The 23,104-nt window shown below is 53.5% G+C and overlaps 1 protein-coding gene and 2 long non-coding RNA genes across 5 annotated transcripts in view; 1 reads left to right on the top strand and 2 right to left on the bottom strand.

Moving 5' to 3' along the window:
• Positions 1 to 1,636: 1,636 nt before the first annotated feature.
• Positions 1,637 to 4,409, bottom strand: LOC133228899 (uncharacterized). Its single transcript, XR_009730411.1, has 2 exons — positions 3,945 to 4,409; positions 1,637 to 3,159 (listed from the first exon to the last, which is right to left on the bottom strand). It is a non-coding gene; the product is annotated as an uncharacterized LOC133228899 (long non-coding RNA).
• A 123-nt stretch (positions 4,410 to 4,532) lies between these two features.
• Positions 4,533 to 23,104, top strand: part of DTX1 (deltex E3 ubiquitin ligase 1) — a 38,916-nt gene continuing 20,344 nt past the window's right edge. The window contains exons 1-2 of the mRNA XM_061384929.1: positions 4,533 to 4,748; positions 5,256 to 6,264. Of these exons, the coding sequence (XP_061240913.1) occupies positions 6,006 to 6,264 (259 nt within the window). The 5' untranslated portion in view covers positions 4,533 to 4,748; positions 5,256 to 6,005. The remainder of the gene's footprint in view (positions 4,749 to 5,255; positions 6,265 to 23,104) is intronic.
• On the bottom strand, positions 14,888 to 21,653 carry LOC133228900 (uncharacterized). 3 transcript variants are annotated; one of them, XR_009730412.1, is made up of 3 exons: positions 19,407 to 21,653; positions 17,924 to 18,005; positions 14,888 to 17,186 (listed from the first exon to the last, which is right to left on the bottom strand). It is a non-coding gene; the product is annotated as an uncharacterized LOC133228900 (long non-coding RNA). The 3 variants fall into 3 exon arrangements; XR_009730414.1 differs by having other exon boundaries at positions 14,888 to 16,952; positions 17,091 to 17,186; positions 17,924 to 21,653; XR_009730413.1 differs by having other exon boundaries at positions 17,924 to 21,653.

Consider the following 23,104-nt stretch of genomic DNA (forward strand, 5'->3'; position numbering starts at 1 on the left):
GACATCCAAAGAGTCTTTCTTGCTCTGTTTCTTGTTTCCCACTTAAACTTTTCCCCTTACTGCTGAGGGAAAGGTCACAGCTGGTCCACGGACCAGGATGCAGGGAGCCGGACAGAAGAATTCAGAACTCGGCTCCTCGGGGTGGAGGGCAGGGCTGACACCTGCCTCCCAGGACTCATGCCCCAGTGGTACATGACCTTGCTATGGTCTTCAGGGTCACCCATCTTGTTCTACGTCCCACAGAACAATTCCCACACCTTCACTTCCTGCTCCAGGGGATTTAGCCCAGCACTGGGCACCCAGTAGTAGCTCAATAAAGTCTGGTTACTTTCAGGCTCTTTCATACACAACTTGAGTTGCATTAAATTCCCTTCAGGGACTACCCTGGTGGTCCTGTAGTTAAGAATCCACTTGGCAATCAATATAGGGGTGCTAAGTCACTTCAGTTGTGTCCAACTCTTTGTGACCCTATGGACTGTAGCCTGCCAGGCTTATCTGCCCATGGGATTCTCCAGGCAAGAATACTGGAGTGGGTTGCCACGCCCTCCTTCACGGGGTCTTCTCGACCCAGGGATTGAACCCGTGTCTCTTACATCTCCTGCGTTGGCAGGCAGGTTCTACACCACTAGAGCGATGAGTTCAATCCCTGATCCAGGAATATCCTGTATGCCACCGGGCAACTAAGCCTGTGCACCACAACCACTGAAACCCCCTCTGGAGCGGGCAACTACCGAAGCCCAAGCACCCTAGAGCTCCCATGAGAGAAGCCACCATCACGAGAAGCCCGAACACCACAACGAACAATAACCCCCACTTGCCGCAACTAGAGAAAGCCCGTGCGCAGCAATGAAGACCCAACACAGCAAGGAAGGTCCAAAAAGAAGTAAATAAATAAAAATTAAAAAAAAAAAAAACTCCCTTCAGTAACTTCCATGGCTCTCAGGATAGAAACCCCAAACCCATGGTAGGCCCTGCATGGGGACCTTGCCCATGGCTCCCCCCTGATCCATTCTCAGTGGTCACTCCAGCTTCCTCTCTCTGCTGCTTTAACACACCAAACTCTTTCCCACCTCTGGGCCTTTGCACATTCCTGCTCCTCCCACTGGCTTATCCACATTACCACTGTGGATCCTTTGGGGAGTAGCTGAAATGTCACCTCCGCTGAGAAGCCCTCCCTGATTCCCTAGGCCTTGTTCGATCCCTGTTAGAGGCCCTCATGATATCCTGAACTTTTTCATAGCTCTTGCAAAGTTTTGTAATCATACTTAAAGTGATTCTTTGATTCACGGCTCACACTGCCACTAGACTCTGAGAAATAGAAGAGCCAGAACCATGTTGTTTGGGTTACCTCCTGGGTCTCCCTGCACAGCCTAGTGCCTGGCTTAAGGACTGGGCTCAGTATATTTTGGACACATAAATGAGTGGATAGATGGATGGAGGGAGGGTAGGTAGAGAAAGGGAGGGTACTTATCCAGCTGAACACATAAATGAGTAGATGAATGGATAGATAGATGGATATGGATATGAGAACAAAAAATAAGTCATTTCTTTCTGCCATCTTTCCATGCTGCTATAATAGTGCACATGAATGTCCTTAAGAACACTGATAATGCTGAGAAGAAAGACAAACTCCAAGTTCATTTAGGCCATGCTCCTAAGTCATCATCTGGCTTTTAATTGTTGTTTGTTGTAGTGGAAGACTTTCCTTGAAAGGTTTACATGATTTCTATTGTGATGATGAAGCATGGCTACATCGGCGAACTGGAAATCATTGATGATCACAGAGCAAGAACATCATTGTGAAACTCACACACAGGTTAAGTAAATGTGATTAGCCCTGAACTTGACGTATCACTCAAAGATCTAGAAAAGTGACAGATCATCTTCTTTCATCTCATTGCACCGATGACCTCAGCTAGTATCATGGCTGCAAGAAAGCGAGACAGACACACACAGAAGAGAAAATCCTGGGATTTTCTATGAGGGTTGTCATTCCTACACACAATACATTTTAAAAAGAGTTTTCGTGATGGACTGCATTTGTTCTATTGGCTCCTCCACTGGTGTCTGAGCCATCTCTCCAGTGGATTGTGAGCTCCATGAAGGTCAAATTCTTTTCCCCTCTTTGCAATTTCTTTCTCCCAGGATGGTGGGGGAGCTGGGCTCTGTACTTCCAGCTGCTCCACAGCCCAGTTGAGAGGGCCCGCCGTGAGGGCCATGCTGCCCTCCGCTGGATGCTGAACAAACACCACGGCAGCGCTGGTGGTGTAGGAGGTGCAAAAGCATTTTGGATTCAAACCCCAGCTCTGCCACTCACTCCCTGGGGGAACTTGGACAAGCTGCTTTGAGCTCCAGGAGATTTTTTTTTTTCCATCTGTAAAATGAAGACAATATTACCTACCTTGTAGGACAATTGTGAAGGGGAGTGAGCATTACATAAGCGCCTTGGCACATAATAGACACTCAATAAACAACTATGCTTATGTAAGAAACACCAGCCATACCACACGAGGTGAATAAGACACAGTCCCTTATCTCAAGGATGTCTCACTCCAGCAGGGACAGATTCCACTAAAGTGGCTTGTTGTGATAAAGGGTGTCCTGTTGAGGTATACCGGAGAAGGCAATGGCACCCCACTCCAGTACTCTTGCCTGGAAAATCCCATGGACGGAGGAGCCGGTATGCTGCAGTCCACGGGGTTGCTAAGAGTTGGACACGACTGAGCGACTTCACTTTCACTTTTCACTTTCATGCATTGGAGAAGGAAATGGCAACCCACTCCAGTGTTCTTGCCTGGAGAATCCCAGGGACAGGGGAGCCTGGTGGGCTGCCGTCTATGGGGTCGCACAGAGTCAGACACGACTGAAGTGACTTTGCAGCAGTCAAGGTACATGCGATGTAACGCAGAAGATGGGATGAGTTCAAGGAAGGCTTCTCGGAAGAGGTGACCTTTAGTCAGACATTAAATAGCATTGTACAGTCTGGAGTCTTGAGTTCTTCTTTCCAACTTGCTGCTAAATTTCCAGGTGACTTTGAACCAGCTTCTTCTCCACTGGTCCCCAGACCCCCTCCTGTAACATAAGGTTGTTCAGCATCAGCTCCAAATCTTTTGGGTCACAGCCTCCCTTGAGAAGAATCTGTAGAAAGCCAGAGCCCTTCTAAAAAAAAGAATTGCACAGACATGTAAGTCAGTAATGGGAGGACAGGAGAGCCATCAGTGGACCTAGGCTAAAACTCCAGAGTTCAGCCATCCCGTTGGCACGGTAGCATCTCAGAGCTGGCCCTGCCCTCAAACACAGCCTCTGTCTTTAGTCTGTGGAGGCACAAGCAAACAGAATCAGGATCCAATCTGGAAAAGCCCCTCAAGCACTGGACAGCAGGAGACAGCAGGGCCCTGGGGAACTGGCGGGGGTGGGGGGTAGGTCACTCTGGCTGGCTGGGGAGCCAGAGTTCCGTTCTGGGAAAGCTCCCCTGAGCCGTCTGCCCTTGACCTTGCCTAGTTTATCACCATCTGCCCTGGAGAGGAAGAGGAGCGTGGGCTGCTCTGGGCAGGCTCCCAAACAGGCCGCTGACCCCCGTCTGCCACCCAGGCTAGAGTTCCCGGACGCATCCTTCATCTTTCCTAATCTAAACACCCGCAGGCCCCAAGTGGTCCATCCCTGGCCCCCTCCCCCCACCACCCAGATGATGTGTTCTCAGTTGCATCCAGCTTGCTGGACAAGGGCGAGCTGGCCCTCCCATTAACACTTGAGCTGCTGCCACCACCTGCCTCCCTGTCCATCCAGCCTGCCCTTGCCTAGCATTTACTGAGCACCTGTTGTTGGCAGGCATCCTTGAATGAGACGACAGAGGGCCCACGCTTACCTTCCTTTGAGGTCTCTGCCTCCTGGCCTAGGTCCCCCCACTCTTCTGAAGGCAAGATGTTCTTGCCAACCCCACTTACCTGGAGCAGGTTAGTTGTCTTGGGGGAAGCTGGCTCTGGGCTGGCTAATTGGGTACTGGGAGGAGAATCAGCTCTGAGTGGTGTCTGAGCATTGCTCTAAGCTGCTGTGTGATCCTGGGCTTATTTCTTACCCTCTCTGTGCCTCAGTGGGCCCATATGTACACTTCAGATTTCATGATTCCCTCTGCCAGCCCCTCCTCACTCCCCTCTCCCAGAAGAGTGGAAGGAGAAAAGAAGCCTACCCTAGAACGCTTTAAGATCTTTCTTTAAACAACCCCTGGATCCTAATCCATTCGTTCGAGCATTTATTGAGCATCTATTGTGTACCAGGCCCTGGACTGGGCAACTGGAACGTAAAAATTATTCAGATTCAAGCAGGTGAACAAATGGACACCCCATTCCATGGCCTGAATCCTGCTGGGGTCAGGAGGCCCCGTGGGGTCCCAGGTGGGCCTAGCCCAGGATATGGGGCGCCCGGGGACTCGCGTGTCAGCGCCGGCGGTGCTTAGGGCCGCGATCTGTCTCCTCCCCTTCCTCCTTCTCCGCCCCCTCCTCCTTCCCTCCCCTGAGCGCGGCGACGGCCGCCTCCCACCCGCGGGATCCCGGTGTCCGGCCGCCGGCTCACGCGTCCGTCGGTCGGCTGGGTAGTCTGTCCGCGCGCGTAGAGCCCAGAGCCCCGCCGCGCGGCCTGGGAGGGAAAGGGCGCGGAGGCGGGACCGCGGCTCCCTCCCACTCCGGGGGGAGCCCAGGAGGCGGCGGTGCTGAAGCCTGAGCCGGAGAAGGAGGCAGAACCGGGGAGAGGCGGTGAGAGCGCGGGGTGCCCAGGGACCCCACCCCCGGCTCCTTCGGGAGGCCCGCGCGCGCTTTGGGGAGGTCTGGCCTGGGGACGGAGGGTTGTTACCCGCAAGGCGGGAGGCATAGGCGATCCAGCTCCTGGCTTCGCCTGCGTGGTGACGCGACCCCTGAGGGGCCCTGGGCCGCGCCTGCAGCGCCGCGCATCCTGGCACCTCCCGGCGCATCCCGCATCCCTCGGCCGGGAGCGGGCCCCGAGGGAGGGGAGCGCTCAGGTTGCTGAGGAGGGGGCGCCGCAGGCGAGGGGTCTTGGAAAATCGCGCCCCCAGCCCCAGCCCTCCCTTGAGGCCTGCCCCAAGGGAGCGCGACCGGGCGACCCCCTTTAGCCCCCCTCGCTGCCCGCTCCCCCCCATCGGTTCCCCATTGTTCTCAGCCCATCGCTCTCCCGGGGAAGGGGGGAGGGGGTGCCGCGCTCTGGTCTTAAAGGGCCCTCTCCCTCCCCTTCTTGTCTCCTGGCAGGTGGCGAGCGCGAGTGGGGTGGGGCGTGCCCACGGGCCCCCGCCCCCCTCGTCCCCCAGCCCAGCTCGGGAGCCGCAGCCCGGATCAGGGGGCTGGGAGTAGCCGCCGCACCCCTCCCCCGTGCGTTCTTCGAGCCACCCGGGCCTTCCAGGACGGCGTGGACCTGGGGTGGGGGGACAACCGGGACAGGGACGCCCCCTTCAGCGGGAGCCGTCGGGGGGCGGGGGTGGCGGACCTGAGACAAGGCCAGCAGCCCCCCTGGAGCCAGGCGCAGGGTCTGCGAGCGCAGAGGGCCGGCCGGGGCGCTGCAGAGAAGGCCGGCTGGGGCCGGGCCTCCTCCGGGGGTGACAGGCCCTGCCGCGGCCAGAAGGAACGGGGGACCAGCAGGAAAGAGCCCGGACCTAGAGTAGAGGCAGCTGCCTCACCCCCTCGTCTGAGCCTGGAGGGAACCCGGGGATTGAGAGCACCTTTCCCCTTCCTAAGAAAGACACTTGCCAGAACACACCTAACCTGAGACAGCTCTGAGGGGAAGGGATCTTGGAGCCTGGAACATTCCCCCCCAGCCCCCAACACTCCTTTAACTGAGGCCTGCGGGCCTGAGAGGGGCCGGGAGGACACAAAGGAGGCCGGACAGTCCTTGCTGCCCTCCCTGGGGCGAGAGGAAGCTCCCCTCCACCCCCTCCAGCTCCCAGGCCCAGGAGGAGCTGCGTGGGGAAGAAGGGGGTCCTGGCCCCTCGGGCGGCAGCGGCCATGTCACGGCCAGGCCAGGGAGTGATGATGCCGGTGAACGGGCTGGGCTTCCCACCTCAGAACGTGGCCCGGGTGGTGGTGTGGGAGTGGCTGAATGAACACAGCCGCTGGCGGCCCTACACGGCCACTGTGTGCCACCACATTGAGAACGTGCTCAAGGAGGATGCCCGGGGCTCTGTGGTCCTGGGACAAGTGGACGCCCAGCTGGTGCCCTACATCATCGACCTTCAGTCCATGCACCAGTTCCGCCAGGACACAGGTGAGTGGGCTCGCGCCCCTCCCCTCCCCACCGCCACCACCATCACCATCATGGCGGGATGCGGAAATACCCCAGCATCCCTGAGGAGGGAAGCAGAATTGTGGAAGGCCCACCTGCTGCTCCAACCCCCTCCCCCTAAACTAGGTCAGTCTAGCCTAGTCCAGTTGAAGAACTGGGTTCCAATCCAGCCTCTTATGTAGGGCTGCAGATGAGCTATATCGCTTCTGTGAGCCTCAGGTTCCCCCTCTGCAAAATGGATGGGTCAGTGTCCCTAACAGCTGTGTGAGGATTAGATAAAACTGCTCACTGAGCCCAGAGCCTAGAAGATCATTAGTGTTCGATCATCAGAATGAAAGGGCTTTCCCTGCACTTCCTCAGTTGATATTTTTTCAACCACTACAGCCAGTCTTCCTATCATGTTCGTGGTAGTCCTGGTAGCTGTCCCATTTTACAGATGAAGAAACTGAGTCTCACAGAAGCTGAGCGATTTAAACTCAGAGCTGAGATCTAAGCCCAGACAAGGGGCTTCCAGAGCTGAAGCTCTTAACCAGAATCTCATTTCGGCTCTGAGAGCCGCTGTTGTTGGAGTGATGTAGTGGTGGTTGCAATGATGGGGGCAGTTGAGGGGGATTGGTGGTGTTGATGGTAGAAGGGCGGTAATGATGGAGGAAATAGTGTTGGTGGCAATGTCAGTGGTCATACTGATTGTGGAATTGGTGGTGGTGATGATGGTTGTGTGGGTGGTGGTCTTGGGAGCAGCGTGATGGGGTGGTCATGGTGGAGAGAATGAGGCTGATGGCAGTCTTGGTGTCGTGTGATAGGTGATGATGATGATAAAAACGAGGATGTGATTAAAAACAGCATTTCTGTTCGCCATCACTGTGGAGACCTGCCTGAGTCATTGTTGCCTGGTGGTCTGTATGAAAAGCTTTGTGGGCAGTGAGGAATGGCAAGGTCCTGCCTCTTAGAAGCTGCCAAGAATCCTTGACATGATCACCCCCAGGAATCTGCTGATGGAGGTTTGAAGGAGTTACAATGACTCCCTAGATGATAGAACTGCATGTAACAGCCTTGGGGATAATAGAACACATTCCATCTCTCTAGAGCTATACTGTCCAATATGGTAGCCACTAAGCCCTTGTGGCTATTGAAATTTATGTTAATTAAAATTAAATCAAATTTAAAATTTAGTTCCTCGCTCCCACTAGCCACATCCACTTGCTCAGTGGCCACAGGTGTCTCGTGGTGACTATACTAGACAGCATAAGTCCAGAACACTACCACCATCGAAGAGAGTTCTAGTGGCTAGCTCCACTCTAGACCATCGCTTGGTGCCTACTGGGTGGTCCCCACGTGTGGAAGCAGGTGAATTCTTGACAGATGGTTTGTTGTGACTTTTCCGTATATCTGTGTCCCCAAACTCTGGGAATTGGCAGCAGTCACTGGTGGTACCATTTGTTCATTCATGCCATCATCAACTTACCAATCTGTGTGTCAGACCCCCATGCTGAGCGATAGAATACTGTAAGGAGCAAGACCGCCAGGGTCAGGGAAATCCAATGGTTAGGAGTCCAAGCTTTCACTGCTATGTCCTGGATTCAATTCCTGAAAGTTGCATGGCACAACCAAAAAGAAAGACAGCCGGGGTCCTTAGTAGAGGTCTATTTGTGGAGGACCTATGCAGGAGATCCCTGTGTAGTCAGCAAGCAACACATTAACCACACAGATAATCAGTTGCAGATTATGGAACATGGAATAACCTTGGTCGAGTAGTGGTCACAGAAGGCTCATCTGAGGAAGTCAGGTTTGACTAGAAATCTAAAGAATGTTTGAGGGAGACAGCTTCCCAACAGAGGGAACAGCTAGTGCAAAGGCCCTGTGGCAGGAAGGAGCAGAGTACGTTCAAACCCATTGCGTTTGGAGTGCAGTGGATGAAGGGAGGTGGCATGAGATACGGTTGGACTAAGGGAGAATGAACACATGTGTACATATGGCTAAGTCCCTTTGCTGAAACCATCACAGTGTTGTTAATTGGCTATATCCCAATACAAAATAAAAACCCTTTAAAAAAAAAAAAAAAGATGAATTTCAAGCAGGGGCTGGACATAAAGCCGTGAAAGGGGCTCTGGATTTTATCCTGAGGGTAGAAGAAGTCACCATCAAGCTCTTGGGCCGATCCTTCCAGAGAGGCAGAGTCCCTGATGAAGAATTGCTGGGCATCCCCTGCCCCATTCTCTCTGGCTCATTCCGGAACCATCTCTGGTGGAGGGCAGGGATCTGACAAAGCATTCTATAGGTTCAGAGCTAGTGCTGGGCGTGGAGAGAGTTTTCCAGGGCCTGACAGGTGGTCCTTAGAAGCAGGAATTGCCCCATTCGAGGCTGCCAAGTTGGCCGGTTGGTCTGTGATTCCCACACCCCTGTTCTAGGCTCCTTTTCTCTTCCCACACCCTCACTTGGGCTCCCAACTCCCCAGACTCCCTCCATTCCCCCTTTCAGGGGACCCCTTATTCTCAATGGCATTCCTTTTATGGGTCAGCCTTGCTGGATCCCCTAGAAGTTCAGCGTCAGTCATGTTCCCACTGCCCCCTCCAGGAGCTGCTCACTCCACACCTGCTCCCTGTTGGCCGGAAAAGAGAAAAAAAAAAAAAACCACTCAACCCTCCACAGGCTCCTGGGAGCCTGCCAAGACCCCCCAGGGAGGGAGGAAAGCCTGGAAACCTCTGGGGCCAGCAGGAGACCTAGGAAGCCTGGGTGACTGCTAGAGGGAGGGGCAAGATGTCTCCCACCAGGAGTGTTATAATGTGCTTGCCCACTTCTCCCAGGAGCAATACAAAACCAAGGAAGGACATCTGGTCCTCACCCTCCATGACTCAGGGAAGAGCCTCGAGTGGCCGTTATCACCTCCCCAGACCTCAGTTTCCACATCCATGAGATGCGCAAGAGTATTACTTTGCTAGCATGGTTGTTGAGTTGGTGGAATCACATATCTTATTTTATCCCACAGACCTTAACTAACTGATTACCCACCATGTATCCAGCCTGTATTGAACACTACAGATGCCTGAGAGATGAGTAGGAGATCCTAAATCTTGAAGATTGTGGCACACACACACACAAAACAATATAAAGTTGTAAAACCCAAAGCTCGCATGTATATATTGAAATGAATACAGCCTCTCTTTAGATTTTTCTCTTTTTAATATCTATTTTTATTTATTTACTTGGCTGCTCTGGGTCTTAGTTGCGGCACACGGCATCTTTGATCTTCGTTGTTGAGTCATTTGGGGTCTTTTCCTTATGGCATGTGGGATCTAGTTCCCTGACCAGGGATCGAGCCCAGGCCCTCTGCATTGGGAACGCAGAGACTTAGCCGCTAAACCACGAGGGAAGTCCCCTAGATTTTCTAATTGTAAGATTCTTGACAAGTTCATTGCAGCAGAACTTTACGTTTTTGTGGGAGGTAGCAGCATGCCCCAGTGACCCTGACATTGGCACCACAGACTCTCTGATAAGGTCAGATAGAAATAGGTTAGCCTCTGTGGATTCTACAGTCTCCGTTGTAACTGCTGCTGTAGCCTGACTCTGCTGCTGTAGTTTGAAAGCAGCCAGAGAGTATGCAAATGAATGAATGGGTCTGTGTCTTAATAAAACTAGTTGCAGCCACTGAAATTTGAATTTCATATCATTTTCACGGGTCATGACATATTCTTCTCCTTTTTCTCCCCACTCCGACCCCCATCCACCAACCATTTGCAAGTTTAAGAACCGCTCAGCTCATAAGCTGTGCAAAAGCAGGCAGCCAGTGAATTGGACCAGGGAGCTGCAGTTCACCTACTCCTAATATATTCTTAGCCTGCCCATGGAGTAGGACAGTGCAGATGCCATGGCACTCTCAGTGTGGCCTGTATGAAATACTTGCCTCCTGGTGTGTGTGCGTGTACGTGTGTGTGCATACACACAGCGCTGCCCCACCTGTACATCACTGACACCCAAATGCCCTGTCTCTAACCCTGTCGTGCTGCCAGCGGAAAGCAAGCCCAGGTGTCAGGCTTGGACCACAGGGGAAGGGCCAGCCCTGGTCCCATGGGGGCTGCTGTTTGTTCAGCCTGTGGCCCGTCACCTCTCCCCTGCTGGGCTGTTTTCATCACTTGCCACGGGGGGTGAGTTTCCCTTTGAAGCCCCGAAGGTCTGGAACCCACGTGGCAGGGATGCCATGACCCTGGTGTTCCTTTCACAGGCACATCTGCTGCGATGTGGGTGATAATGGGCCAGGTGGTACTGGTCCCCCATAGCTTTCCTGGTTTTCCTTTGCCTTGAGCCGACCAAACCAGGATTTCACAAATGGGAAAACCAAGGCGGAGGGGTTGGCCCAGGTGGGCAGAGCCTCTGGTGGTGGAGCTGGGTCCAGGAGCAGTGGGAGAAAGATGTGGGAACCGCCTCCTGTCCCCCGTGAGGTCACCTGCTTAGAGCCACTTCCCCACTGCTGTGGAGGCAGGTGGCCGCCACCGAGGGCTTCATCTGGACCCTGGATCCTCCTCTTGGTCCCCGCTTGGGACAGAGATCTGAGCTAACCACTCCCCAGGCCATTTCCAGATTTCTCTCTGAGCTCACGTGGCTGGGAGTAGGGGCAGGGGGAGTGATGCACTGATGGGTGACACCTGTTCTCTACTCCCTCTACTGCTGGGGGCACCCCTGGCCGCCTTCTGCCCATTCTGTAGATGGGACAGCTGAGGCTGGGGGACGCCAGCCTGGGGACCATCCACAACTGCTGTCCCCACAGCTCAGAGCACGTCTGTGCCTGGCACTCCCAAGCTGTCAGGCTGGAGTGACAGGTGGTGCCTGTTTTCAGCATCTCCCAAGCCAACACCAATCCCTTCTCTGGGTAGCCAGCGCTCCACTCAGCCCGGGAGCCCTGATGGAACATCCTGTCTGAAGCCACACTGAGGCTGTCAGAGATCTGGTAGGGCCACCCAGAGAGAGGAGCAGCCGTCACCAGGGAAAGCACCACCAGAATTTAGACCCCTAGGCAAGTCATTGTATCCTCCAAGAGAGAGAGGCCCAGAGAGGGTGCATGACTTGCCCAAGGTCACACAGTCAATCACTCCTCTGGAACCGGGTTTCTCACACAGGTTTCAAGGATGGAGACTAAGGGTACATTCAACAAGCCTGCAAAGAGAGTCACCTCCCCCCCTCCCTTGAGTGTTCTGCTGGGGCTTGTTGCCAGATTCTGTACCAAAGTAGGAACAGCCTTGTGCAACCCCAGAGGACTCCGGGCCCAGCTCCCTGGTTACACAACCCCTTGGGACCTTCTCCCAGACAACCTGGAGGGCCCCCAGGGGGCTGGGCCTGACACCAGGGGCAGGAAGGATGATATGTGTTTGGACTGGGAGGGGGTCTGTCCCCTGGTGGCTGCAGCTCCAGCTGAGTCATACAAGGGTGTCTCCCACCACCACCTGTTGCACTGCCTGCATCTCCACCCTGACAGATCCATCCTTTTGCCTCCGGCTGCTTGTCTGGCTCCTGGAGTCTCCTCTGGTACCATACATTCATCATCACTTTTGTTTGATAATCACTGGTGCCTACTCAGTACCAGGCCCTGGACCAGTTCCCTGGAACTCAGAAAGATGGACAAGACCCCTGCCAAACGGGTTTCAGAGTCTAGTTAAGGCAAAGGCAAGTACATATCATGGGAATAGCAGCCAAACTCTCAGATTCAGATATAGATCTGGATTCCAGCTTGGCCCTTTGCTGGCTGTGTGACCATGGGCTAGCCCCTTAACCTCTCTGAGCCTCAGATTCCTATTCTGCAAAGTGGGAATAAGAATAGTCCCTACCTGAGAGGGTTATCGTGAGGACTGAATGAGATAATGTAGGTAAAATCACAGAGAATATTACTTTGCACATAGTACTCATGTTCAAGTAGGAAAAAGATTTAAATACCTCATAGGAGAGGTACAAGTTTCCTGACCAGATGATATGGACAGTGTGTGCCAGGGGCCTCTGAGCAGGAGGACTTCCTGGAGGAGTTCTCCAAGAGTCTGTATGGTTTGAGGAACACTTCTGGCTGGAGGCAACCCAGGCAGGCCTGAGTGGAAGAGGGAGGCAGTGATAGAAGCTGGGGAGAGGTAGGGAGGGGAAGGGAGGCCTCTTGAGTCTCACCAGGCATGACTGGGCCTCCAGCTGTCACCCTTTAGCAGCCAGGCCCCAGGGGACCCAGAGCCACACCGCAAGACCAGCCTCATTAATCATGGGCCCTCAGAGGCCAGAGGTGAAGGCGGCTGGGCAGGGGCTGACACAGGCTCTTCCCAACAGTCTGTCTGGGCTCCCTCCTCCCAGCCAGCAGGCATCAGCCCACTTTATACATAGCCAAGGTGAGGCTCAGAGGGTGGAGAGCCACCTGCCCAAGCTAGGAAGACATGGATCAGAGATTCAGATCCCGGTGGCCTGCAGCACCCGCCCTGCATCAGGCCTGATTGCCCTAGCACCTTGGACAGCGCCACCCATGGCTGGACCACTCCTGTGGGGAGTGGGGGTGAGAGATGCTGGGTCACGTCCTCCTGGTAGCATCTTCTCTCTCCTTTCATGTACCCTACCCCTGCTGCTCCCCTCTCTGTCCTTTCCTGCTCTTTCCCAACCTCCCCGCACCCCGCATCCTCATCAGTCCAAGGGAGCTGTGGAGTCTGACCTAGAGATGAGGAGGCGGTGGAAGCTGTGATGGGGAAATGTGGGGGCTGGAATAGGAGAGGTGATAGGGAAGGTGATGAGAGCCATGGGGGTGGGGAGGGGACAGGGAGGTGATGGGGCTATGACTAGAGCTATTAATGGTAGGGTGGGGTGAGGTGGGGAGGGTGTGATAAAGGGGACTGTGATGGGGAGGGTCATGGCAGGACAGCAATAGGAGTGCTGTGCAGATTGTGATGGAGGGTGGTGAAGAAGGTGATAAGGAGTGAAGGGGGAGGCATAAGGGTTCTAAAGAGGGGGTGATGGAAGACGTGATGGGAGGGTAGTGAGGAGGGGCTAGGATGGGGAGGTGATGACTGGTCACACGGGAGCTGCCCATTCAGGCTGCGGGCAGGGGGATCCTTAGCTTCCTCCCCAGGGTATGGAGGGTGCCTGGGGCCCTCCGAGGCACCCCGCCCCCATATCTGTGTCTCCCTGGGCCTCCCTCTCACTCCTACATCACACCCAGCAGTAGCCACTCCAGGACAACCTCCAGGTCCCAAGAGAGTTGTCACCCCCCAACCCCCGGCAATGAACCCGCTCAGGCTCCCAGTCGAGGCAGGTGCCCTACCAACCCCCATCTACCCTTGACTGATACCAACTGAGGGCATGGGGCCCCCAATCTGGAAGTGGCTGCCTCGGGGAGCCTTGTTGGTGAGGTCCAGGCTCTAAGTTCCCTTCTTCGCAGCTTTCTGGTAATTGTGGGGATGGGGTAAGGATGGGAATGGGCGCTGACTTGTGACTTTGAGTAAACCACACCATCTGCATGAGTCTCGGTTTCCTCCTCTGTAATATGGGCCCAACAACAGTCCCCATCTCGTAAGATTCTGATCAGTATTAGTTTGTTCATTCAACAGGAACTTAATGAGCACCTACTACGGGCCAGACACTGTCCTTGGCACTAAGGAGGCAGCAGTGAGCAGGACACATACAAATCACTGCCCTCGGAGCCCTTCTATTTTGGTAGGAGTGATGGGCCTGGTACAGGAGGCCAGACACTGAGGAGGTCGGGATGTGGGGGTGTCCTTGATTTGGGGGCCGCAGGAGCAGCCAGGCTGGAGGCTGAGTCTCCCCCAGGTCCTGTGTAGCTGCCTCCTGGCTCTGCCACTCTAGCCAAGTGCCTCTCTCTGGGCTCCTCCCGTTATCCCTCTGGAGTTGCTCCAGGCTGCCGCTTCCACCTGCCCGGACAGTAGTGGCAGGCGGGTGATGGGCTATGGGAGGAAGTCTGGCACCGGGCCCTAGAGCTGAATGCCCTGAAATGCAGAACAAAGGAGGAGGCAATCGAAGGAGGCGGCGCTGGCGGCCAGGACAGTCCTGCCAGCAGCCTCAGCATAGCCACCTCTTCTGCTGATGACAAGCTGAGCCCCACCACCACAGAGCCTTTGTCACCTCTCCCTCCGACTGACTGCAAGCAGAACACACCGGGGGAACGCGTAGGGTTCACCCGAAATGGCACCGACATGGAGCCCTCCCCAGGTTCCTCTCTTCTAGGGAACAAAGGTTCATTTATGCCAAGGTGTTAGTCACCTGGGACCGTGAAAACACGAGTCAAGGAGCCAGGGGTCCAGATCTACCTCTACACTGTAGGTGATTTGAACCAAGTCCCTTTCTCTTTGGGGGCCCAATTTTCCCATCTAGAAAAGAGGCTGAGAATTTGGATGCTTCCAGGGTTGGGGCAGCCAGCAGAAGTGTGTGCAGTGGCTAGGAAGGCAAGGATGTTTAACTGTTGTCCTCTAGAGCACAGTAGGTGCTCAATAAATACTTGAAAACATGAATAGGGTGACTGTGACTCAGCTTCTGCTAAGCTTTGCCAAGAAAGCCAATCTTTGTCACTGCCTCTTTGGATATTTGGGGACATTTTTGAAATCCAGACTTGAGTGAGTCCACCTCATTTTTTTTTAAATGGTTATTTATTTGGCTGTGCTGGGTCTTGCTTGTGGCATGTGGGACCTTTTAGCTGTGGCATTTGAACTCCCAGCCACGGCAGGTAGGATCCAGTTCCCTGATCAGGGATCAAACCCAGGCCCCTTCATTGGGAGAGTGGAGTCTTGGCCAATTTTTAAATGCCTGGTCATTATACTTAGAAGATGCAAATAGTGTGGTGACCAAACAAAGTCACAGTCACCCTCCACTTTGCAATCTCCAGGCTAGTCATCTGTAGTACTCAGGTGGGTTCACATGTGTGTATTTGGTCATTCATTGATTCATTTAGCTAGCATTTTCCAAGTGCCCACCTCCCTGTGCTCCTGGCTATGGAAGCATGCTAAGGGTGGCTGAAAATCACCCAACCTTTGAGAGGCTTCCAGGCTGGACAGAACAGACGCCTCAACAGTTAGAGCTTGTGCTCGGTGTTTTAATGGCGGTTCTGCAGGTACAAGGTGCTGTGTGAGTCCCAAGGAGGTACTGATTCTCCCTGAGGGTGGCAGAGATTTTTAAGAGGATGGTGGTTGAGCTGAACCCTGACAAGCGTGCAGGAACCCAGGAGAGAGGAACATGGGGTGGTTTGAGTGGAAGGACATTCCAGACAGAGGTAACAGCATGGGCAAATACACAGGGGCAGAGCCGTGTATGTTGCGTTTAGGGAATAACTAGATGTTTGGTGCTATTAGGGTGTGAGCTGTGTAGCCAGCTGGGCTTTGAAGAAGAGCTGACGCACTTAGAGCGATTCGTTCTGCAGGGCACTAGGGAGCTACTGATGCGCGTAGGTCAGAGGAGTGATGTGGGCGGACTCGAGTTTATGAAAGACCCTCTCCCGCCTCGGGGGACAGTGTGCCTTACAGGGTGTGAAGGGTACCGACTGGGACCAGGACAGAGGCTGCTGCAGCCGGCTAGGCAAGCAGTCACAGTGGCCTGGACCAGGGTGGTGGCGCTGGAAGTGGGGAGAAGTTCAAATCTGGCTAGGTGGAATCCTAGCTAATAGCTTACATGTGTTATGTGGGGTGAATCACTTCACCTCTCTGTTTGGATTTGTGCAAGGCAATGATAATAGTGGTACCTGTTCTGTAGAGTGTTATGTGGATTAAGCAGTAACATGTAAAACACTTAGCACAGTACCTGACACATAGTAGGTCCTCTGTGAGTGTTTACTATCAGGATGGGGAGGAAGATGTTCAATTTCACAGATGAGAAAGTAGAGGCTTGGAAGGGTCGGGGCAGTGGCCCAACAGCACTGAGCGCTCCAGGAGATAGAAGACTCTCTGCTCCTTCTTTTTCCTGCCCCCTCATTTCCCTCTCTCAGCTGCTGCTGCTATGCCAGGGGGTCCTGAACCCGAGTGTGTTGGAAGCCACGTGACCAGGAAGCCACACACACAGCTCATAAAGTGGGCACAGCCAGCTTGCAGCTGCCGGCAGACTCCGGAGGGAGGGGTTTTTGAAACCATTTTAAGGGTGGTAGCCTCTCCAAATGCCCCACAACCCTTTAGCCTCCTCCAGGCAGGGCTGGAGACCCCCTCCCTTCCCCTGCCACAGAGCTTAGGGAGACTGGGCCAGCTTCAAACATGCAGAAACCGCTAATGGGCCGCAGCTCAGTTGACAAGTCCCCTGGGAGAGTTTGGAGGGAAACAGAACACGGCGGGATTATTGATCACAGGGCGGGAGGGGGAGTCGCCCTGGGTCCACAGACTGCAGTTCGAATCCCAGCCTGGCCGCCATTCCCGGGTGGACCTCCAAATCTTCCCAAGGAGCCTCAGTTTCCCCATCTGCCAAATGGGGCTAACCACAGTGCACAAAACCTCTCAGGCTCTTTCAAGGGCTGATCGGTACGCATCAGCTCTTAGCATAGTAGCTGGCATTCAATAAAGCAGGATGGCTCTTGCTGTCGATGTCAGGGAGTTGGCCAGCCACTCAGATAATCAGTCGAGGCATCAGGGAGACGGCTGCTATTCCAGAAGGCCATATAACAGCTTGGGTCGGAACGTCAGCTGTGTCCCTTACTTGCTGTGTAAACCTCCATGCCTCAGTCTCCTCCCCTGGAACACAGGCCGGGAAGAGTAGGGCAGTGAAGAGGACAGCTGGAGTCAAGCAACCCGGGATGGGTTCCGATTGGATCACTTCCTTGCAGATGACCTCAGGGGTTCCTAACCCTCTCTGTACCTCTGTTTCCTCACCTCTAAAACAGGATGGTGAATTTCCTGGTGGTCCAGTGGTTAGGACTTGCGACTTTCATTAGCCCGGGTTCAATCCCTGATCAGGGAACTAAGATCCTGCAAGCCGTGGGGCGCAGCCAAAACAAAATTTTTTTGTAAATAAATAAATTTAACTGGGATGGTAATATCCCTACCTCATAGGGCCACTGTGAGGATTAAATGAGTTATGAGCCTGGCCACAAAAGTGTGTTCTCTGAGCATGACTGTTACTATGGTGTGACTTCTGGGTTGGTGGAGGATTCAGTGAACTATCTCATCAGGCTCAGCATCCACTGGGTGTTGAACTCATGCTTAACCCGCTGCCCCCCACCCCCTCCCGCTCCATCACAGACCTCAGGCGGGAGTGGGACTTCCCCCCCCCCACCTGACAGGATGTCCCATGACTGCCTCCCACAGGGCCCCTCTTCCCGTCAGGGTCTGGGTGCCCCTAAACTGAGGTCACTTCCCTCCGGGAAGCCACCCCCAGAGGGAGGGGTTCATTGCTGGGCCTTGGGACTGGCCCAGCCCAGGGTAGAACCCTTTGGAGGCTAGAGAGGCAGACAGGAGGGCTCAGAACCTTCCCCCCAGCTCTCTACAGAGTCAGCTTTTTCTTAAAGCAAAAATCTGGGGGCTGAGACACCCATACCCCACCTTCAGGCAGGGGGTTCAGATTGGGACCACATTCTCCAGGCAGAAACCTCTCACGATAGAGAAACAACTGAGCGCAAACTGAGGTAGTGAGTTCCCGTCGCTGGAGGCATCCTAAGCTGGACTATCCCTTGGCTGAGTTAAACCAGTCTTAGAACCAGTCTAACCTGGCTTTTCCTTTACTCCATGAATAAGGCATCATTCCCCAAGTCTCCCAAGATTTCACTTCTCTGGGATCTCAGTTGTGTTCTGTAAAACAGGAACAATTTTAGTTCTTCCCTGGAAGGAACCATATGGGGATAAAATGAGTTAGTGCAAGGAAGGTGTTGAACTCAGCCTCTGGCACACAGTGGGGCCTCAGTCAACATTAGCTTTATTGTTATGGCCGTAGCTGCTGGCTACCCCACAGCCTCCCCTCTCTGCTCCTCCCTGTCTCTTGGCTTGGCTCTCTGGTTCTCCCTGACTGTCCATGACTGCCTCTGTCTCTAGGCTTCAGGATCCTGTTCCTTTATGTCTGTTTGCCCCCGACTCTCCTTTATCTACCTTAGCACATCCCATGTTGATCTCGGCCCTCGGCGCATGTATGTCTCTCCCAGCCTCTCTCACCCTCTCTCTTGCTTCCTCCTGTGTCTCCATCTCTCTTTGGTTGTCTGTGTCCCAGGCACGAACTGGTCACTGGCTGCAGTGACCGCAGCCGCCCCCACACCCCGTCTCCGGGGGCCCAGCTCCTACAATCCTCCAGCTGACATTTGGCCAAAGCCCCTTTCCTCTCAGTTCAGCTGGAACAAGATTGGAATTTTTCAACCAAACATTCCTGAGAAACGAAGGAGGGGGTGTGGGGGGACGGGGAACAAAAGCAGACACAGAAACCGGCCCAGAAATAGTACATGCTTGACACAGGTTCCTCACCGCCGTGGGGACACAGACCCTGGTGACCGGCACAGCTGGGTGCCCAGGAGGCTGGAGAAGGGGGAGTGGACCCAGCAGAGCTGCTGGGTGTTAGAAAGATCAGCTGTGCATCCAGCCCACTAGTCTGAGGCCCTTCCCATCTCCCAGGCTGAAGAACCTCCAGCCTCTCATCTTAGACCCATTGTTCTGGTCTAAAATCTAGGCCAAGGCCACTGGGGAGGAGAAAGAGTGTTTCCGCGGTTGCTCCCTTGCACATCTCAAGATCGCAGCCCAGGCAGGTCCCCAGGGAACCAGCTGGCGCCCCCTGCCCCTCGGCCTGGTCCAAGGCCAGTGGGAGCTGGGGAGGTAGATGGATGGGCAGGCAGCACTGGGCGCTGCGGGGTGCGGGGCCGGGCGGGGTGAACGGCAGCTGCCCTAATTACTCCAGCTCGCCAGGTTCCGATCTCGTTTGAAAAGGACTCCAGGGACGCAGCCTTTAATAACTACCAGTAAACAGGCAGGAAAATCGATACCTGGTAAATAGAGCCCTGGAGAGAGGGATGCCTGGGCTGGCTGGTCCTGACCTGGCTGGGAGAAGCTCCCGGAGTCCTCTGTTGCAGAGCTGGCCAACGCCGACCTTTGGAACCCTGTCCCCCGCCTTTCCCGGGACCCCGTGTGCACTTTGGCTTCTGCCCTCCACGTCTGCACTCCCTCTCCATCAAGACCAGCCCCTCCCCTTTCCCACTCCCTCTGAGCCCTGACCTGTGCCAAGTAGGTTGCTTGTTTCAGTTGCAGATGCGTCCTTTGACATGCCTTGTGCCTAGTGCTGGGAACAAAAATATAGATGTGACCAAATCCTTGTCCTCCTGAAAGTCATCAACCAATGAGAGAGATTAAGAACAAAAACAAATAGCTTATTGACAGTGCAAGAATAGACACACAATAAAAAGCAGCATGTGCTAGCTGTAACAGCAGAATGGAAAAGCACTTCCTGGAGCAGGTGGGCGTGTAGAGGGTTTTGTTGGGTGAATAGGAGTTTACCAAGTGACTGAGGGGTGGGAAAGGGCGAATGTGGTAATGTAAACAATAATAGCGGCATCTTAGCTAACATTCATCAAGTACTTACTGTAGCCAAGCTCTCTGCCAAGCGTCTATGGTATGCATTATCTTATTTTGTCCCACAGTAATTCCTTGGGGGGTACGTATTAATACCCCCATTTGACAGATGAGGACACTGAGGCTAAATGTGGAGCCAGAATTTGCACATGGCTTGTGAGACTTCTGAGTTGTTTCTCTCAACCACTTCACTCTGCATCTTCTGCCCCTGATCCTGCCCTACCCAGCTCAAGACCTGGCACACACAGGTGCTTAAATATGGCAAGTTTCCACCCATTCCTTTCCCTTCCCATCCAGGGGTTATACCTTCCAAGTAACACAGTGCCTTAACCCTTACCAAGGAGGCCCATCAGACCTGAAGATCATCTGTCATGAACCCTCATTTTATAGATGGGGAAACTGAGGCTCTGAGAGGGGAAGACCAGGCCTCAGGAGCAGAGCCAGAGCAGGATCCCGGATTTTGCCTCTAACTAATCCCCTCACAGGCCTGCCCATTGTCAAAGAAAAAAAAAATCAATTTTCGAACACTCAATTAAAATGATAAAGCAGATAGGAGAAAGAGGCTGCCCTGGAGGCCCAGGGGCGAAATTGTCATGTAATTGACTGGATGTTATAGGAGCCCGGGGACCCCATGCCCACCACACCCCTCTCATTTGCCTCGACTTCCCCAGCTCTCTGGGCACTTGGCAAGGGCCAGGGGTCATCCATAGCCCTTGGGATGCAAACAGAGGAGAGAGCAGAGAAGCCTTTTCAGCCCTGGGTAGGGACCCACTGAAGGTCGGGTACAGTCTGTACCAGAAGAGAGAAGCCTGAGAAAGGCAAGGGCAGGAAGGGGTCCTCAGGATGGACCATGATGGGCCCTCATCCATCTGGCTGCAGATTCCAGGGCCAGGCACCCTGGCATTGTGCCAGTTAACAGTAGAAACACCCTCAAGGTAGGAAGGACCCACTGCATGCCAACACTGCGCTAGGCAGGGAGTAAAGTAGGCAGGATCCCTGATCTCGGGGGTGAGACAGACAGTAAAGCAAGTCTGTAGATCAATGTATTGTGCAGGTAGCACTGAATGCCAGGAAGAGAAACTGAGAAAGCGAAAAGGATGGCAGTGGGCGGGCAATGGAAGGGTGGTCTTTCCAAAGAGGTGATGTTCAACCAGAGACCTGAAAGAAAGGAGGGAGGAAACTGTAAGAATGTGTGGAAGTGGTGAGGTCATATTCCAGGTGGAGGGGACAGTATGTGCAAAGGCCCTGAGGTTGGACATTGCTTCGGGTCATTAAGAAGCAGCACAGGGACCAGGTAGTGAGTGAGGGGGCACTTTGTAGACCCGTGGGACCTTGTAGGAGCTTTATAGACCATGCGGTGCTTTGTAAATCACAGCCAGGACTTTGACTTTGACTCCAAGTAAGCAGGGAACCATGGGAGAGTTTTGAGCCAAAGAAGAATGTGATCTGACTTGAATGAGATGCCTCTGGCTGCAGTGTAGGGAACAGACCCTACAGAAAGCAAGGACAGAGGTGGAGAACAGTCATGAGTCTACTGCCATGGTCCAGACAGGAGGGACATAGTGACTTAGACCAGACAGATTTGGTGTGCTGGGGAGAGGGGCAAGTGGTCAGGTGTGGGATGTATTTGAAGACAGAGATGACAGGATTTTACTAATAGGTTGGACATGGGGTGTGACGTGAGAAGTCTGGGGTGGGTCCAAGAATTGGGGGTTTGGGGCTTGAGCAGCTGGAAAGATGGAGTTGCTTAACTGCAATGAGGAAGATTTCAGGAGGAACAGGTTTGGGGTTAGGATTAGGAAGGAAGATCACAGCTGTGCTATGGCAGAGCTGAGTTTGAGAAACCTGTTGAACCTGTATGGGAAGCTGCTGAGGGAGCTGCTGGATACACAAGCCTGGCTTTCAGGAGAGAGGATATTGGAATCATCAGCGTACAGACAGTATTTGTCTTCAAGGATTCTTTTAAGACCCTCATAAGGAAGGTCTGCTTGTGCCCATTTTAGAGATGAGAAAACTGAGGTTCAGAGTGATTGCATCACCTGACCACAGACACAGAGCTGGAAAGTTAGGCAGCTGGGATTTGAAATGAGGTCTGTCTGCCTCCCAGCCCTGGTGCCCTTCTCAGACCCTGTGCTCTGTGGCTATCCTCACTGAATCCTCCCCACAGCCTGGTTTGAGAGGGGAGGGGTAGCTTATGGATTAGTATCACCTTTATTTTCGAGATGGGGCCACCAAGACGTAGTGAGACTGAAGGGACTTGCCTACAATTGAGGAGCAGTCAAGGGTGCAGCCTTCCCGACAGTGTGTCACGTGAACCATGCAAAAGAATCTCTCCACACTGGCCCCAAGGCACAGGGCGGGCTGAAGGCACTGAGAAGTCCTGCAGCCTGGACGTCCGTCATCTCTGCTTAACCCAGTGTCCATGGAGTCTTGCTCTCAGGAAGCATCCAGAACTGGGAAACATGGAGCAAAAGTTGGGAGCCAAACTTCAGGGCCTCTGTTTTTTATAATGGGTGTGTGAATACCCACCTGGCTGAGGTTATCATGTGGTTATGTTCATTTTGAATGACCTCCCAGCACAGAGCTCAGGGCAGACAGGTAATGTGTTTGTTAAAAGAAGGAACAAATAAACAAATGTATGGAAAAGAGGATAAATAAGTGGATGAAGGAATGGATCAATGCAAGGATAGCAAAAGGCATGACTGAATAAAATAAGCGGATCCCAAATGAATCATTGTCTGAACTAAATGAATTCATTCATATATTCAGCAACGACCTAGTGAGCACCTACTGTGAGCAGGCACTGGGGATACGGCAGTGAATAAAGCAAAGTCCTTGCCTTGTGGCAATGACATTCTAGTGGAAAGAGAGACAGAAAACAAGATAAATGTGTGAAATATAAAGTATACCAGATGGAGAAAACCCGAGCAGGGAAGGAGAGGGGAAAGAAGGTATGTGGAGGGGAAAGATGGTATATAGAGGTGGTGCACATTTTACATAGGATGGTGGTAAGCAAAGGAATGACTGAAATCATGGATGACTAGACGGGGGAGAATAAATGCAGGTATGAAATGGCGGCAGGCATGGGTGACTGGGCTGATGAAGGAGTTATTGAACGAATGAACTGAGGAATACATGAATGTGTGAACCAAGACATGAAGAAAGGAATGAACGAATGTATAAGTGAACTTGTGCTTGAAGTAATCAACGAATGGATGAACGAACGACTGAATGAGTGGACGGATGAAGGAAAGAAGGGTCATTGGTGTCTGCAGGGTGGTGGCCTCTGTTGATCCCTGCCCTCACCCCAGGCGCTGACTCTGCTTCCCAGCCCCTCCTGGTCT

Source organism: Bos javanicus, chromosome 17, assembly GCF_032452875.1.
Source record: "Bos javanicus breed banteng chromosome 17, ARS-OSU_banteng_1.0, whole genome shotgun sequence".
Lineage (NCBI taxonomy): Eukaryota > Metazoa > Chordata > Mammalia > Artiodactyla > Bovidae > Bos > Bos javanicus.